Here is a 19,704-nt window from a genome sequence, read left to right on the forward strand (position 1 = left end):
GTTCCTCAAAGTCAGCACAAGGACTGCAAGAATGTGGGGTGTTGTCAACAAATGATGAAAACAGGCGGTCTTATGTAACTCTATTGAGTGATGAGTCATGTGTGATACATCTGGAGAGAGAACATTTCATGTTTGATCAGTCCTTTCTTACGCACATTAAAGAGTATAAAATTAGCACCGTTCCTTCGCCAGCCTCCGGAACTGAGTCATCTTGTTGGCTGTCATCTCCTCCTGTATTAAGGATTTAATATAAAGTTACCTGAAGGAAAAGAACCAAATGCTTTTAAAATCTCAAATATATCTTCTTTGCCTAAATTTCCTACAGTATTTTTAATAACTCTCTTTTCCACCCCTCACTTTTTATTGGAGAATTGTATATGTTTGATAAACATGCACACCAGGTCTTCCAAGATTTATTTATGGCCTTATTTTTCGAATTAGTTATTTGAGCAAAGGATTAAAATGCCTATAATTTTAATTTACACATTTCCACAAAGAGTTGACCAAGCCACCACTTACTTTTAATACAACTTAATAAATGATCAAAAAATAAATAAAAGGACAAACAACTCTGTACCTTTATTGTCCTGACACTTTTTATATGTATTGTCAGCTGCAAATGCTCCACAAATTCGCATGTGTTCCTCAAGAAAACAAATGCAAAGGACAAATGAGGACAAGAAGCAAAGGAGCTTATTGCTTGTGTGTGAGAAACATCTCAGAGATGAGTCATTTCAGCTTTCAGTCTGTTGTTGACATCAAGACTGACCACAACAGACTGGCCCGCCTCTCCTCTATTCCTCGCTGTAGTGCAGTCAAGCCAAAAGACAGTGCTCAAAAAAGCATTATGACATCTTTACAATGGAAAGACAGCATAGAATCTGCCTGAAGAGTTATATATCCTGTGAAAACGGAAAAAATCCCACATTTAAACGGGGATGTATAGTGCTGCTTGAGATGGCATGAAGGCATTTACACAGATTTTAAAATTACCGTTTAATCAAATTCCACTGGTCTCACATTAGTTTGCAAATCAGACTTGTCTCAATGTTTTTGATTCACTAAAGAGAACTGACTGATAAGAATCATTTAATTATGAATCAGACTTCTCTAGTCGCACTGCATGATTCTGATTCACTAAAAAGAACCGGATCATATGAGTTAGCCTATTTATTAGTGAAACAAACTACACTGGATGGGTTGTAGGCTATGCGGTTTTTGGGTAAACCCTGGGAGAACAACTCAATAGAAAGACATTTCTTACCATTATTTTCGCTGTTCACTGAGTTTGACGCTTGTACTGTGACAGGCCCAAAGCTATCCTGTGTATTTTACATTCACAGCAGAAACCCACACTATTAACGATTAAATACAACATGCATTTTGATATTAGGGTGGATATACTTATTAAGGTGTTTATTCTATCTGGCTTTTGTTTTGACAGACCAAACAGTAGTCATGACTAAACTTAATTTCGACGAGCATAACCTTTTAAGACATGCTGAACCGTTGGTACCCTCAATGTGTCACTAGGAGACTGTCACTATGAAGGTGCTGACAACACTTGTCAACCAATCAGAGCACGATAGTGGAACTTTTCAACCAATCAGAGTAATTTCCAAGAACATTTCAGCCAAAAGAGTGCAACAGTGCCCCCTTTTTCATTGGTGCTGGTTCCGGAAGTATTTTCCATTTTCCATTCATTTTTCCCATAGGGATTTTTAAAAAGGTCTTTGTTAAAGGGTTAGTTCACCCAAAAATGAAAATTCTGTCAGTAATTACTCACCCTCATGTTGTTCCAACCCCGTAAGACTTTCGTTCATTTTCGGAGGACAAATTAAGATATTTTTGATGAGATCTGAGAGCTGGCTCACTCCTTCATAGGCTGCTAGGTAATGGATATCTGTCAGCCCAGAAAAGTTAGACATCGATACAATAGTCCAAGTGACTGGCTCAACCTTAAGTTTATCAAGCGACAAGAATACTTTTCACGTAGTGTTTAACAGCGCAGCGCTTCTGGGTTGTACGTCAGAACGTAGGCTCACTATTGGCCAGCATCACACACATCACACACATGACCAGCATCGGTCATAGTGAGCCTACGTTCTGACACAAAAAGTATTCTCGTCGCTTGATAAACTTAAGGTTGAGCCACTGTAGTCACTTGGACTATTTTAACCATGTCTTTACTAACTTGTTGTTTTGTCTTTACTAAATTGTTAGTATTTGCAATGTACTATTGAAAAAGGGAATATATTTCAAAAACAATAAAGTATACTTTTTTTTCACTAGGGTATATATATATACACTGCTCAAAAAAATTAAAGGAACACTTTGAAAACACATCAGATCTCAATGGGGAAAAATATCATGCTGGATATCTATACTAATATGGACTGGGTAATGTGTTATGAACGAAAGGATGCCACATCGTTTGATGGAAATGAAAATGATCAACCTACAGAGGATTGAATTCAAAGACACCCCGGAAATCTAAGTGAAAAAATGATGCAGCAGGCTTGTCAATTTTGCTGAAATTTCATTGCAGCAACTCAGAATGGTACTCAGTAGTTTGTATGGCCCCCACGTGCTTGTATGCATGCCTGACAACGTCGGGGCATGCTCCTAATGAGACGACGGATGGTGTCCTGGGGTATTTCCTCCCAGATCTGGACCAGTGCATCACTGAGCTCCTGGACAGTCTGAGGTGCAACCAGGTGATGTCAGATGGACCGAAACACAATGTCCCAGAGGTGTTCTATTGGACGTAGGTCAGGTGAGCGTGGTGGCCCTTCAATGGTATCATTCCTTCATCCTCCAGGAACTGCCTGCATGCTCTCGCCACATGAGGGTGGGCATTGTTGTGCACCAGGAGGAACCCAGGACCCACTGCACCAGCATAGGGTCTGACAATGGATCCAAGGATTTCATCCCGATACCTAATGGCAGTCAGGGTGCCATTGTCTAGCCTGCAGAGGTCTGTGCGTCCCTCCATGGATATGCCTCCCCAGACCATCACTGACCCACCACCAAACCGGTCATGCTGAACGATGTTACAGGCAGCATAACATTCTCCACGGCTTCTCCAGACCCTTTCCTGTCTGTCACGTGGTCAGGGTGAACCTGCTCTCATTTGTGAAAACCACAGGGCACCAGTGGCGGACCTGCCAATTCTGGTGTTCAATGGGAAATGCCAATCGAGCTCCCTGGTGCTGGGCAGTGAGCACAGGGCCCACTAGAGGACGTCTGGCCCTCAGGCCACCCTCATGAAGTCTGTTTCTGATTGTTTGGTCAGAGACATTCACACCAGTGGCCTGCTGGAGGTCATTTTGTAGGGCTCTGGCAGTGCTCATCATGTTCATCCTCACACAAAGGAGCAGATACCGGTCCTGCTGATGGGTTAAGGACCTTCTATGGCCCTGTCCAGCTCTCCTAGAGTAGCTGTCTGTCTTCCTGGAATCTCCTCCATGCTCTTGAGACTGTGCTGGGAGACACAGCAAACCTTCTGGCAATGGCACGTATTGATGAGCCATCCTGAAGGAGCTGGACTGCCTGCGCAACCTCTGTAGGGTCCAGGTATCGCCTCATGTTACCAGTAGTGACACTGACCCTAGCCAAATGCAAAACTGGTGAAAAACAGTCCAAAAAGATGAGTAGGGAAAAAATGACAGTGGCCTCCACCTGTAAAACCATTCCTGTTTTGGGGGTTGTCTCACTGTTGCCCATCTAGTGCACCTGCTGTTAATTTCATTAACACTAAAGCAGCTGAAACTGATTACCAACCCCCTCTGTTACTTAACTGACCAGATCAATATCCCAGGAGTTTAACTGACTTGATGCTATTCTCTGATTAAAAAGTGTTCCCTTTATTTTTTTGAGCAGTGTATATATGAAGACAACCGTCCAGTCTATCGAAAGGGCCATGGCTAGCTTGGTGTTGTAACGCCACTTATGGCTAAACTTAACAGTGATTAAGGACGCAGACAAGGCTGCCTTCCTCAAACCGATTTCGCCGAACGCTTCACCTCAGCACAGAATTTGTCGCACTTCCTGCCCAAGCGCTACAGCTCTGCAGCTGCTTCAAATCGGCAGAAAAGCGTGCCGACTCGGCAGCCAGTGAAGCTTGTGCCTTCGACCCCTTAGCCCAAATCAGAGCCTGAGCCTCGACAGCGTTCCCGCTCTGCCAAGCGCTTCCCCTTTCCAAAGCGCCAGGGTCCCCGTCCTAAGATAACGCTGGATCCTGTGCCACAGAAGCCGTCCTGATCCTTCAGGAAGGAGGAGGAGGGGGCTAAGTCCCGCCACGGCCGGACCAACGTTTAAGATGTTAACATTGAAGCAAATCCTCTTGCAAGTATGCAATATTAGTGTTTCTCAGTGGATCTGAAAGACGTCTACATTTATATCCAGATAGCGCCCATCACAGACTGTTCTTGAGATTTGCGTTCGAGGGGCTGGCTTACCAGTATACTGTTCTCCGATTCGGACTATCTCTGGCTCTGCGTACTTTCACAAAGTGCATGGACTGGTTTGTATAATTAAAGATTATCCCACTAGATTGTGGATGTGATTGTGCTAGTTTATGCTTTGATGGGCCTCCAGTGCCACATCGGAGTAAAGGCCCAGTCCACCTGAGGCATGGCCTCGTCCTTGGGCTTGGTCAAGTAGAGTATCCATTGGCGACATCTGTGCGGCGGCTGGCTGGTCCTCGCCATCCACCTTCGCCAGATTTTACAACTTGGACATCCCAGCTCTACAAGCACGGGTCCTGTCTGTTTAGCTGGGCTTTGACCTCTATGCGAGCTCAACACACTAGAACTCTTTACCTTGTGGCTCCGACATGGCGGTCTGAGTCCCTTAGTCTCTGACGAGTACCTTGCCCTATCTTGGCCTAAGACACTTGAGGAAAAGGGCCCTGAAGGCAGCAAGGCTAAGGCCATAAAATGGATGTCACTCTGCAATTATAGCACAGCGCTATTGGACTGGGTTCCCAATGCGTCTAGCTACGCAATACAAGTGAACCGTATCAATAGGGAACGTACTCGGTTACTTACGTAACCTCGGTTCTCTGAGATAACTGGAACGAGTATTGGATAGCTGGCCATGCTATCATGCTGCACAACTTGGCGAAATGCCAACTTAAATAGACAGGTAGCCCCACCCATTTTTGGCAGGCTTTAGCTGCGTGATTCAATAAGGTTTCAGTATTCTGAGAAAAAGGAGTTTTCCCCAATGCATCTAGCGACGCAATACTCATTTCCCATTATCTCAGGGAGCAGAGGTTACGCTATTAACAGAGTACGCTTTCATGTTTTTGTTCCATTTAATGATGTTTTTCAAGGGTCGGAGTGACTGACCATCCTTGTTGTGTAAGACCATCTACCAAAAGGAATACATGAACACATAAGATATGAATACCGGCCGAGGTTGAATGAATAAACAAAGAGAGCCACATAAACAGTCCTCACACAGCTTCTGCTGTGAACCACTGTCCTTGTTACATTGCTCTCTCTGCTTTATTCTGTTTGTTTTTTCTACTTTTCCTCTTTCTTTCTCTGTCTTGCGCAACTAAACTCAATAGTTTGATTGTATATGCAATCCAAGCATCCACAAGATTCCACTGCTTGTGGAGCCGCTGCTGAATTAAAAAGGTACTGACAAGAACCCAGGTTTTGTTTTGTTTTTTGTTGCCCTCTGGCCTAGAGCGGATCAGACCCTGTTTGAGATGTTATATAATCCATGTTCTCTCTCATATAAGCACATCTTTTTGCACTAATCCACTGTCAAAATGACTACACAAATGTAATCTCCTAATACATATGCATAGATATATGCTGCGTGGATTAAAAAGTAACCATAAATAGCTGATTTAAAATAAAACCAGATATAGCAGGGTGAATTTTGATTGGCTGCCAACGTTTTAATCGTTCATCAACTGTAAAAAAAAAAATAAAAAAAAAAAAAATAATCATTATTAAAGTGCTTCCAACAGTGCCATTACTCATAGTTGTGATGTGTACCCTTCACATTTAGAAGTTTTTAAAACAATATATTTTTGTTATAGTTATCATCCTTGGTGTGAATGGGCCTTTAGACAAGTATGATATGCACTGCTCTATAATATGCTATTGTTGTAAGAATCTGTGGTTTACACTGGCACAGTTCAACAGAGACTGAAAGACTCATAAGAGGGAACATAGCAGTGCAGATTGGGTCATGTGAAGTAAGGTCAACTGCTCTGAGCTGGGAGCATTTTGGGACATCAACCACCGTTGACCAATCACAGCATGAAATGCGAATTAGCTGAAGGCTCTGGTTTTTGATTGGCGGTGGGATCAGGGCCAAGCACCACTCTCAGCTAAACTCTTCTAGGAAACTGTTGTTCTGAGACAGCATGTTTTTTAGTATACACAAGGGAGTAAAGGCTAGTCTAGAAACAGGCTTAACACCACAAGTCTGTGGCAGACATTTCAAGAAATCTCTTTTTAAATAATATGATAATTTTCACACTGCTTAAATTTATTCTACCACTTATCTTCCTTATGTAAGTGCTCTTAATGCTGCTCCATGGGTGTAAAGACAGCACAAAGGGAATACTAAGAGTCAAGAGCAACAATATGCTGTAGCCTGTTTATAGTTGCTGTTTCAAGGAGAGAGCCATAGAATATTTTCTTCAGGTGGAAAACAAGATGTTTACTACTTATCTTCATATACTGTAGGTTGCACTCAGTCAGCAAATTGGTTCAGTGTTTACTTCATTTGACTGAACGAAAAATTTATTTTCATAAAAAGGTAAAATAATAAGATTTAAAAAAACATAATAACCTTGGCTTCCTCAATGTTTGTTAAACAACACTGACAATGATTTGGCTGTTTCAAAAATGTATTACTTTAAAACAAAATTGCTTCCCTGCTTATGAAAGTTAATTATGTTAAGATTCTTATGCCAGTATTGCTTTTTTTTTTCAAGAATCTTTCTTTAATTAATCATCTCTAATTTCACCACTTAGATTTTTTTTTGGCTTTACAAACATATCAAAATACATTTTCATCCAGAAAAAAAGTGTATTAAAGTAATTTTTTGAAGGAATTTCTTTTTCAGTGTATTCTGAATTGCTTCAAAAATAGATAGTTTGGTAACTACAAAAACAAGTTACAATAGTATTTTCTTCCTTAATATAACTTATTCAAGTGAAACGGCTTCTTGAACAAGAAAAAATGTAGGGCGGGGCTTGATTTTGTCCATCTGGAATTGATTGGCTGGTTGGATGGTTGTGGTTTGCTATTGGTTGACCTCATGTGAGTGACAGGTTGTCACACACCAGTAAACACCTCATCAGAGAAGAGAAGAGATGAGCTGAAAGAGGGAGGGGAAGGCATTTGGATTAAAAATAATGAGGGCACATGGATCTCAGGATTATGGGTAGTGGAGTTTACCACCAGAAATTAAACAAAAAAATTAAAAAACGAAATACAAAAATGACTTCTACAGAAATTAATTACCAAACAATCTCAGAGATCATGGTAGGTCTGTCTTGAAAGCTTTATATATAACTGCTAAAAATCTATTTTTTAATGGAGAAAATAATGTGATTTTTTTCCCCCTATGCTGGAATCCGACTGTTGCGCTTTATACAGGTCTTAACAAAAAGTTATATATTCAGTAAGTCTTAAAATAACCTCATCATTGTCTGACGGTCTTGGTGGGTATGGCAAATCTGAAATGAAAAGGTCCATTGTAATGAAATGAAACATTTAATTGCATCAGCAACGAACAGAATGTTCTGAGCCTTCCGGACAGTGAATCCTCAAACATGCACATGCGGGAAAATTAGGTCATCTATATCTGTCCTACCCCACTGATTATGAATGTATTATGCAAGTTACACAGCGCCTGTTACGTAACTGCAGTCATGCACTCATTTAGTCCCTCTGTCTCTTTGTTCCCCCTCTCATTCCCGAATGCAAGGGGTTATGAGATTTTGACGACTTTTTACGCACAAAACACGAGTGACAATAATACCTTCCATAACCCAAAATGCCATTCGACGCCAACAAAAAGATTAGTATTTAAAGGAAGAAAAAAGTCATAAGAGGACAAACAAGAGCCTTAAACCATAAGCAGACATTCCATGTATGATTTATTTCATGTGTGAAATGTGATGTGAAAGATGAGAGGATTATGGCAACACATTTACAGCTTATCCTTTGAGAATGCAAATCTTAGAACTGTACATATATTCAGTATTCATATAAAATATGAACTGCAAACTCAGAATATTAAACAAACCAATTAAATATGTTTCACAAATATACTTTGTGTTTAATCTCACTTTATTAACCAATGTCTTTACTGCTGACCTTCAATGATCCAATTCAACCATACTAATTAGCAAAAATGACTTAAGTTAAACATCACATTTGTGTTACTTTTTATTATTGCTGAAGTAATAGTGTTTAATTGTCTTCTGCGATCTAGAATGGCAGTACAGCTGAAAGGTTTGTTTGAGCTGCGCTCTCTACTGTACAGGAGTGAATTTGCATTTCCTTTAACCTAAGGCTTATTCATTTCACTTCTGGGGTGAAAGGGCCTTTGCACTTGCAAAAAAATAAACTTTTTTTTATTATTTTTTATAAAAAACAAACAAGCAAGCCCAGGTAAGAAAAAGTAATGCAAAAGTAATGTAATGCATTCCTCTACATAAAAAGTAACCAAGTAACGCAATTAGTTAAGCTTCTTAACTTCTTCGGTTAATGTAATGTTTGCATTTACATTTATTCATTTAGAGGACGCCTTTATTCAAACCAATTTCCAAATGATGAACATCACAAGCCTTTTGTCAAAAGAGTCAACAGTAATCATAGGATACAATGCCAAGTTGAATGTATGAGCTAAACCACAAGCTAGTAGAAACAAAATGCAGAAAAGAGAGAAAAAATAATTTAAATGGAGGATATTTATGCATATTAACTTTTTCAGAAATATTTGTTTAAAATAAAACCATGAATCGCCAGGTTAAGAAAAAACTGCTTTCAACCACTTTGCAATGTCCTATCAATCACAAAGAAACCATCTATTACATTCAAACAAACTATCAAACTGGTTTAACTTCCCTTTACTCATTTACTTTTAGATTGTTCAGTTTGTAGTATTTGCTTAGCTTAATATATTTTATGAGAAAGTTTGCTTTGATCAAAGGATGCCTTGAGGAACATCAAAAATGCCCTCCATAACATGCCGGTTACGCAAACCAAAAAGCTATCAAGAGTATTTTTATCAGCTCCACTTAAATGTACATGACGATACTAATGTCCCCCTTTTGAGTTGTTTATGATTATTTCATAACGCCTCTAGTTCCAAGCAACTGGCAATGGTTGCCATAGCAACATGTTGACGTTTTTTGGATCCAGAAATAGAAAGATAAAGGTGGAAGGCGTCTCAGGCCGTGTCTTCTCCTCAGGGTAACAAACTTTTTTTTTTGGGGGGGGGGGGAGCATCTGCTCTTAACCTGATGAAATGCCTATGGAGGAGATATAATGATTTCAATGCTTTTTAGCGTGTTGTTTGGTCATTTTTGTGTGAGTATGAGATGATATAGCCTAGTGTTAAAGAGTACAGTGTTATGTGGCAAAGGATTGAGAGAAAGCATTTTAATGTCTTTATGGACACGTAAAAAAAAAGTGATGAACAGACTCTCTTGTACAAGCTAAACAACATGCAGATTGAGTCAGATTCTATTCATAGTCTGAGAAATGCAACTCAAGCCCTGCAGAGAATGCTCATAAATTAAAAAATATAGGGTACATAGCCCATAAATATACCTATCTGCCCACTCTTTAAACCAGACATCTGCACATACTGTGCATACTGCAGCTAAAGTGTATGGACACTTAATATGAAAGTTTATATAAAAATATATGTATATTCTGTCATAATTTATTCACCCTCATGTTATTCCAAACCTGTAAGCATTTTTGTGTTTTATCATCTAATAAAACATCATCTAATGCAATGACAATAGTTTGTAGAGCCACTCTTGTTGTGTATCTGTATTGTGTGACCAATCATTTTCATGAACAGATAGTGACTGTTAAGCTGTTGTCATTTAACTCCATGGCATTGCATCCAAGGAGAAACATATTTCGAAGTTCAGATCTTTATGCAAGGAGAAATACAAAGAGAAGAGAACAATCAGTGATTCACACTCTCTTCCGAGAACAATAGAAGTTCACACTGCCTTTCAGTGGCAAGCTGAATTAAAGCAATTGTTTTTAAGGTGTTACATAAACTGAGATAATGTAGAACTTACAACAGGAGGCTTTGTGTGTGTGTGTGTGTGTGTGTGTGTGTGTGTGTGTGTGTGTGTGTGTGTGTGTGTGTGTGTGTGTGTGTGTGTGTGTGTGTGTGTGTGTGTGTGTGTGTGTGTGTGTGTGTGTGTGTGTGTGTGTGTGTGTGTCAAAACCATACTTATGTCATTTATCACAATTAGGATTAGATGAAAGTGCGTATGTTTATGTGTTGATTTTTACTGCATTTGTTGCAAGATGTTTTATCATCACTATAATCTTATATATAAGATCACCACTATCATCTTACAGATTTATGAACGAACCGCTTGTTTTTAAAATCTTCCGTCTACTGGCATTTGTTATGACATCTGCTTCAAACATTACAATGCACATGATAACTTTCGTTAAATCTACAGTAAGTAAATCCACTTCACAAAGTTAATTACTCTTCGACAGCAATGCCATAGAAATATGAACGACCGCAAAAACGGAAGTTTAAAGACAAAATTCTAAAGATTCTAAACAATAACATAAAACCTCAAGAAAGATTTATCAGGAGATTGTTTTTACATGAACTGCGCCAAATAGCAAATCTGTGTCCACCCACTATTGTGAATGACGTAATCGAGTCCCTACACTCTAATCTACTAATGCCTATAGAGCTCTGCAGTGATGATGTATTTAAATGTCAACCCAGAAGTTTGCACCGCCCTACAAACCCAATATAATTTGCATCAGCTTTCAGATTTTTGCAGAAAAAAAGCTCTGTGACCAACAAAAGTTTATGATACTTACTTACATGTGAAGTTCATCACGATAATCTTTACAATTTGATCACAACTTTTGTTTAACACATTTATTCTTATTAAATTAAATGTATTGATTGTTTTAATCATCTTACTCTATTGGCACTCTATTCATTTTGCACAATACTAATTTTCTTTTATTTCCCCCCATTAAAGAACAGAGAAAGGGAGAGCGTAGGGGTTTGCAGTTAAGCCACTCCCTCACGTGGACTGGTAAAACCTTGTGGAAGGTTAAATGAGGATATATTGCTTTTATTCTTGCGGATTCAGTAATTATTTGCCCTGAAATCATCTAAAAGAGCAGCACTGTCATTGTCAAATATAGTGAAAGCTTATTGATGAAAAAGACATCCTGTCACACATGAGATCCACCAATAGCAAACCACAACCATCCAATCAATTCCTCATGGACAAAATCAAGCCCCGCCTTACTTTTTGTCTTGTTCGAGAAGATGTTTTACTCAGATATATGTCATAACAGGGAAGAGAAGACTAATGCATACAGACCTAGCTAAAAGCTAAAGTAGCTACTAAAAGCTAAGTAGCTTAGCTAAACTGACCATTTTCCACAATTAACAAACACAAGACGTCAAGTAGAGGCCTTCTACTTGTTTGCCATAAATTATCTAACCATTTGCTCAGAAACATTACTTTTGCTATATGCAGACCCTCTTCTTTATATGTGATGAGTTAATGCATAACCACACAGGAATGTCATATCAAATGGAGTCTCTACATCTGGACCTGTTTCTGCGATGACCTGGATCAATAAGAATCTTCACATATGCTTAAGCAGAGCGTGTTTGCCATGCCTCGAGCGTTCAGCGCACCTCTTTCGCCACACAGTGATAACCCTGCCCGTGTGTCTGTTTACTCTGTCCGTTTGAAGGGTAGACTGAGGTTAAGCAGCGAAGTGTGTCAATGTGTTAAAGCCTGAGCCGGTCTGGATTAACTCAGGGCATCTGCTACAGCTCAAACACACACTCATACACACAAACACAGATACAGAATTCGCGGAACAGCCAGCTTTTACTTAATTAACGGATTGTTCTTTCTAGAATTCTTGGTATTAACATTTTCATGAAGAACAGAATGTTTATGAATGAACAAGCATTTTTTAGGGCATTTAAAAACTTGCATAACTAGCCCATTAAAAGGTAAAAACATAATTATGTTGTGTGATAGAGATTAAATATGAATTGCAATATTGTAAAATGTGAATGTAATGTGGTTAAAGGTTATTTAAGGAGACTGTAACTCGTTCACTGCATGGTCTCAACTACCACAGTGTTAGATAGATGCCCTTTCCCCCCGTTTTCTGCCTGAACAGCACTGTTGTTTTTGGACCAATGACAGTCAACCGTGGCCACAGGGAAACATTCAAGTTTATCATAACACGTGAACCATCGAGAGTACAAAATGTAAATGTTTTAGCGTCAACACAGAATATTTATATGAGTTTAATCATAATATTGTCAACTATTAATATTATAAAACATAATACTGTCAACTAATATGTATTTACTGTATATACTACGTATACAAAAGGTAAATCTGTGTAAATAGCTTTACAGAAATATATGATGTAAATTGTCATAATCTTATAATCTTAATACCTTCCTCCTGCCTTATAGTCGCATTTACCAGATTTTGTTGATCTTGGAACAACATTCTAAACAACCAATCAGATTTGAGGGACAAGTTCGGAGTTTGTCAATTTTAGGCTTAAAACTATGGTTAGGTGCTTCTAAACATTCTTATTCATTTCTTTTCCCTCTGATTTTAGGAATAAGTTATGCGTTAGGTTTAGGACAAAATTTCAGACATTAATGTTGTTCCAGGATTTCACAAAATATGTTGATCCACGAACATGTTGCACTTGGCAAAATCACGATACATATATATTGCTTCATAAGTATACTGCAAATGCAGGTATATTCGAATATACTATATTTTATTATAGCTGGGCGATAATAAATCGCTGTCATTAGCAATTTACCATTAAAGTGACTTACATTTTTTCACAAGAAACTATCTTATGATTTCAGAAGACTTGGAATAGAGTCATATGGAACACTTTTATGGTACCTTAACCATGTTTTTGGCATTTTTTAGCTTAGAAAACACAGAAACAAATTAATTTCAGTGTTCTGGACATTCTGCCAAACGTCTACATTTCTGTTCCACATAAAAAAAGAAGAAGAAAAGTATAGAGGTTTGGAATGACATTAGCGTGAGACAATGACAATTTTCATTTTGGAGTTAAAATTATTCGATCACAACAGTTTTATTTGGTGGGTGAATGTTCTTTCTGATACCAAAGAGGACATATGGCGCCAAAGTGTTTTAGTGATGGCCTGAGTCAAGTGTTAGTCAGCTTGTTGTTATAATAAAGAGTTTGGTAGAACAAAAATGCATCTTTTTACATGAGTACATTGCCCAGATTAGGCCATGCCAAGCACAAGCTACAATAAATTCTCATGTACAAATCTGCCTGGTATAGTGTCAGTTGCGACAGCAGACGGACCTGAGTTGATCTGATCACTCTAATGCAGTGTGAAAACACTGTGGCTCCTCGCAGATCAAGAGCAAGAGGTTACACACTGCTTTAAGACAGGGCCATGCTATAATTAGCGGAGTTGTTTGTTTGTTTCAGCAAGACGAACATACTGCTGTTCCTCACGGCATGCAACACAAACATGCATGCTGTCAGTTTTGCTTTCCCTCCAGTTTTTCAGTGCTAAGTAGTGCTGTTGTGTAAGCACAAACTGTCTGAACAGTAGTGCGTGAGTGTGAGGTATATCAGGGTCAATGAGATTAAAGAAAACAAATTTGAAGGACAAAAAAAAATCTATATTGCAGATTCACTTGGCTAAGTACATTATAAGATAATTGGATTTATTGCATCATGTTGAATTGTAGTCTGTATCTTATTTTTGTGTCACATTTTAGGTATTGTTGTCTAACAACCCCAGATTTTACTCCAAATAGGCCTGTAAGAACTCAACATGTCTGATTTCACATGCGGTCTTCATGTAAAAAAAACACGCTTCACAGATTGCATGTAAGATTATAAGCTTCACAGTATAACAAAGGAATGTCAATTTTGAAGCACAGACTTTTATCAAATAAAGTCGTCATCTTTCGCCTAATATAATTTCACAAATAACTGTCTTTGAATGTAGTAGATGATGATGCCTCTCTAATAATAAGCCAATACTTTATGACTTGATTATAATGAATGATTGCTTTACTTGCTATATTAGGAGCTATATTTCATTCAAAGTGTTTTCTTTCTCATTATGCTTTCATAAAGGTCTTTAAATAGGCTATCATTGTGTATGAAATGTGCTATATTTAGGCTATATATTTATTTATAAATAAACTTGCCTGCCATTATGGCAGAATTTCTGTGTGCTTTAGAAACCAGTTTAAAAAAACGATAAGAAAATAACCAAAATTCCTAGTACTGGGGCAGTACCATGGTAAAGTGACAGTAGCAGATTGTATATATATATATATATATATATATATATATATATATATATATATATATATATATATATGGCACTGAATGGTAGGCCTATTCACTTCTTGTTAAAGTGTTTCTGTTTACCCATTGCATAACACTGTGTTAAAGCATTGCACGCAGTTCTTACATATCTTTACAAAGCAATTTAGTTTTTATCCCACCTACATTATAATTGTTTTATAGCTTGTTGTGGCATTAACCTCAGTGCTATCTTGAAAAAGGATAGCAGGTCGCGCGTCACTGGTCTAAATATAGTTTCCGTACCTTTATTGAGGACAACAGTCGCTTTTAAGGACAAGCGAGGAGATTGAAAAGGGCGGGGGGAGATTGAGCAATATTACTTAATGCTTTCGAAAAGATTATTCTGACGAAATCTGTAACGAGGGAGAGATTAGAGAGAAGAGGAGGGTCCTGCGTGCGTGCGTACGGAGGGGGGCGGTCCGTTCATCCACTCACACACACACATGTGGTTCAGTCGGGGTGATGGAGCGTCCTCGACTGAACCTCGTCAAGCAAAGGCACAAATAGGGGCCGCGCGCGTTGCAGGCGGAACAGACGCGGAACGGTTGAACGACGCGAACAGTGTGTTTGACTTCAACCGGCGACAAGCGAAACCGAACACCGTGTGTTTTCTTCTGAGGAGAACCAAGAACCAAATTCTCTGCGGATCTTGATTCACTGAAAGCGATTTCAACTGAAGACCTTTTGAACAATTAACCACTCGGCGATTTATAATGGTAAAATCCGTTTTAGTAATTTCATATGTTTGAAGATATTTTTATATTTGTGTATAAATCTATAGCACCTACAGTTGATGCAATTCATAAAAAGTTGTATGACTTGTGCTCGATTAGTTTTATTCCCTTATTAAGTCTAAATGTTTAATATGGACAAATTAAAGATGTTGGAAGATAGTTGGAAAATCCTGTTCCGGTGTTCTGGGACACGTAGCCTATCAAATGATGTAGTAAGTTATCATTAATGGTCCAAATGGAGGCTATCATTTTATCATTACTGATCCAAAGAGGACTTGGACCATCTAGACCAGTTAGGAACTAGTTTACATGTTCCAAAACAGCTACCAACTTAACATGGACTTTTTTTCTTTTTTTATCATGGATGAGTAAGAATTTTGATAATGGGATGTTAACATTATGCAATTATAGTGCGGGAGGCTCTGGATATGATTGGTAAACTTAGCCTACATCTTTTTTGGATCTTTACAGTGCATTTAATATAGCCTATATTTAATGCATTCTAAAATATTGTTTATTTTAGCTAATTACATAAAGTTATTATGAACTTTTCACTTTTTTAACTTTATATTGGAGAAAACAATTGACTTATGTTTAGCCCATTGATTTAGGTTTTCTTAATTTATTATTTATTTTCATAGGAGTCCTTAATATATAGCTTTCTGTATATTAAACTATTTTCGGTAACACTTTATTTTACAGTGTCCTTGTTGCATAATGTTACATGTACTTACCATAGTAATTAACAGTAAATTATGCATAATTACATGCAACTAACCCTCAACCTTATCCTACCCTAACCCTATAGTAAGCATATGTTGTTAATATTACTCAGTACTTATATATAATTACACAGTAACAGTGACATATTACAATAAATTTCAACATGTAACAATGTAACAGTGTGTTAAGTAAGGCAGGATTTCATAATGAAAGTGACTCACGGAGACAGGAAGATGATAAGACTCACTCACGCACAAGCTGTTCTGCAAATAGGTCAACACAGGAATTCTTAGAGGCGGCACTTCTGGTTTACATAAAGTAACTGCTTACTTAAAACTGCTTGTTAAAAATACTGTATTATGTAAAGAAATTCTAGTGCGATGCCTTACATGATACATGCAAATGTTCATTTTTTGACGTCACTTTGCTTAAGATGGCTATATAACTGTACAGTTGTTAACCTGATATATTATGCAGTGTAGTACATACTGTGCTTTGCCACTGGGAGGTAATGAAATTACATAACATTGTGTTGTAACTGATCTTACGTAACTGTTCTTGTGTTCTTTCTGCCACCAGGTGGAGCCACTGCTGTGTCAATAACATCTGAAACTGACCTGAAAACCACACGCTCAGAAACACAACAGAGACTTTTAACACTGCAATTGAGAAAAATAAATAACTTCAAGATGTATGAAGAGTCATCTCAGGAGATGAGAGAGCAGAACGCTGGAGTTTTGAAGGCTGTTGAACCCTCCACCAGCACAGGGTTGCTGGGGTTAAATGTGGCCGCTCCCAGCAGCACAATGTCTTTTACTGATGAAGCCGTGTCCATCCTGACGTCAAGTAGTCTGCTCGCACGCTCGCTTCTGGGCCGAACGTCGGCTCTCAAACGTGAAGAGGCCGCGTCAGCCAGCGCCAACTCTGCGAGACGTAAGCGGGAGTTCATTCCTCATGAGAAGAAGGATGAGGGCTACTGGGACAAGCGCAAGAAAAACAACGAAGCCGCGAAGCGTTCTCGCGAGAAACGGCGTGTGAATGACATGGTGCTGGAAAACCGCGTGCTGGGTTTGCTCGAGGAGAACGCCAGGTTACGAGCAGAACTGCTTGCACTGAAATTCCGCTTCGGCCTCATTAAAGATCCTTCGAATGCTTCCATACTTCCGCTCACGACAGGAACCTGCGTCCCACATCCTTCAGCGCCGCATTACTACCTTCCACGTGGGGATGGCGCTCACCATGCGGGTCCAATGTTGACCAATGCTCAAAGTGGGCCGCAATCTGGGAGAAACATCAGAGATACAAACAGTATGTCAGAAGATTCGGGTTTCTCCACGCCTAGTGGGTCCAGTGTCGGTAGTCCCGTCTTCTTTGAGGACAGACTGAGCGATCAGGGAAAGTTGTCCCCACATCAAGCTGATGAGCTTGGCTATGAGTCCCATCACTCTCCAACTGATGTTTTAGCAATGGGACACGTGCCCATGTCATCCAACCGGATGGAGTCGATGGATAGTATGAAGAGCCTTCCGCACAAGCTGAGGTTCAAGTCTCCGGGCGGCGGAGAATGCGACAATCTTGGAGAACGGCAAAGTCCCGTGCTGCCCAGAGTTCACAGCCTTTCGGGTACCAGCGAAGGAGCGGGTTACTGGACACAGCAGGAGGGAGAAGACACCCGAAAAGTCACACCACCGCCACAGCAGCTGCAGCACAGAAATTACAGCCACAACATGAACCCGAACGAATCGCAATACCAGGCCGAAAACAGCATGCTCAAATCTCAGCTCAGCTCTCTCAGCGAGGAGGTGGCCCAGCTCAAAAAGCTCTTTTCCGAGCAGTTGCTCACCAAAACTAATTAAGACATTGTAAAAGTTTGATCAAACTGGAACATTGCAAATAATCTCAGTTGAAGTCATGAACAATGAACATCTGTAGATCAAAAATCTAAAGAAAGCAGCATGTGCATCACTACCTCTTCACACTCGGTCATAACCAAACGAACTTTGCATATCCACCTTATTTTGAGAGCTATTTTCCATGAATGTGTGACATTTCTTATTCATTAGCCACTATACTGTAGGTAAATAAATAGAAGAATAAGTACAAAAGACTGTTTTTGTACAGCTAAAAGAACGAAGTGAATGACAACGGAAACCTCGCACATTCAAGTTACAAATGGCCGCACCCGCTTTTACGTTAAAAATAAGGTGGATAGCGACTTTAACCCATTTTTCTTCAACTCTCATTCAGGACCGTGCAAGAGCATTCCAGTGGCATCAGGACACGTCAGCTACAACACCTCACCTCAATTTGTTCAGTTCCTCCTTTTGCCTCAAACACTGTGATCTTGCTCAAAAACACCTCAGGCGGTAAAACAATGTCTGCACACACAGAACTGTCTGTCACTGTACGTGTAAAATATAGCATAGCATCCTCCGTCGTAACGTCATTCCTTTATTACGTGCCAACACTACTTAAACACCTGTCAGTCAGCGAGATGAGATACGCCGTGAGCCTGATAGTCTTCACACTGTAATGTTCCTCCTGTGGTTTGACAGATTTATACGGTGACTGCTGTGGGCTCATGAATGAAGTGTAAGAACCTTTTTTTGTTTTGCAACATGTATCCTGATTAACGCAGAACGGGAAACGCCAGGAAGAGGCAAACAGTGGAATCAATTGTTTATTGTCATCGTCATGAACCAGTAGCAACTTAGCACTGAATGACTGCATCATTTTTATTTTTTTCATACAGATCACTTATCTGCCGTTGTCCGGACAAGGATATTATCATTTGAACTACACTGTTACTTGTATTTTGAAGGTGAAATTTCTGTTGTCTTGTGAGTTCTTGTGTATTTGTACGGTAAATATACATTATATGTTTGTGTCAATAAATATTTTAACTGTTCTCTTGTGCATTTGTTATTAAACAAGATTAGCCTAATATATTAACCTCTATGTGGTTGTATATACATATATATATACATATATATGTGCATACATATATACACTGCCTGGCCAAAAAAAAAAAAAAAAAAGTTGCTGTTTGGATTTAAATAGGCAAATGATTAGATCATTATTTCAGTGATTTTTATGTTTCTAGCATGTTGTATATTTGGCAACAGTTCTTATAACCCTAATTAATGGAGTGTATAGCTTTTCATTTCTTAAACGGAAGAATTTCTAAAGGAAGACACATCACGGCCATATTCCAGGATGACAATGATTCATCAGGCTCAAATTGTGTAATAATGGTGGTGAGGGAACATGAAGAATCATTTTCACACATGAATCGGCACCTCTGAGTCCAGACCTTAAATTCACTGAAAGTGTTTGGGATGTGCTGGAGGAGACTTTACAGAGTGCTGGACTCTTGCATTGATGGTGCATTGACCTCCATCAAGAGGTGCATACTTTTTTGGTCAAGATCTTGTATTGAAAATGCGAGAGTCAAGCACTTTGTAAAGTCTACACACAATTTTTGAGCCTGATGAATCTTGACAATGTCATCCTGGAATACTGTGTGTGTGTGTGTGTGTGTGTGTGTGTGTGTGTGTGTGTGTGTGTGTGTGTGTGTGTGTGTGTGTGTGTGTGTCTTGAG

At 39.1% G+C, this 19,704-nt stretch overlaps 1 protein-coding gene across 1 annotated transcript; it reads left to right on the plus strand.

The window, feature by feature from the left end:
- The first annotated feature begins 15,052 nt into the window (after window positions 1-15,052).
- nfil3-6 (nuclear factor, interleukin 3 regulated, member 6) lies at window positions 15,053-19,011 on the plus strand. The gene is made up of 2 exons (XM_081365772.1): window positions 15,053-15,362; window positions 16,683-19,011. The coding sequence occupies exon 2, from the start codon at window positions 16,793-16,795 to the stop codon at window positions 17,957-17,959; it is 1,167 nt and encodes a 388-aa protein (XP_081221898.1). The 5' UTR covers window positions 15,053-15,362; window positions 16,683-16,792; the 3' UTR covers window positions 17,960-19,011.
- Window positions 19,012-19,704: the final 693 nt, after the last annotated feature.

Source organism: Scardinius erythrophthalmus (genome assembly GCF_964197995.2).
Source record: "Scardinius erythrophthalmus genome assembly, chromosome: 1".
NCBI classification, from domain to species: domain Eukaryota; kingdom Metazoa; phylum Chordata; class Actinopteri; order Cypriniformes; family Leuciscidae; genus Scardinius; species Scardinius erythrophthalmus.

Excerpts from the sequence above, each read along its gene's own strand:
- nfil3-6 (XM_081365772.1), top strand. The coding sequence starts at position 16,793 with ATGTATGAAGAGTCATCTCAGGAGATGAGAGAGCAGAACGCTGGAGTT.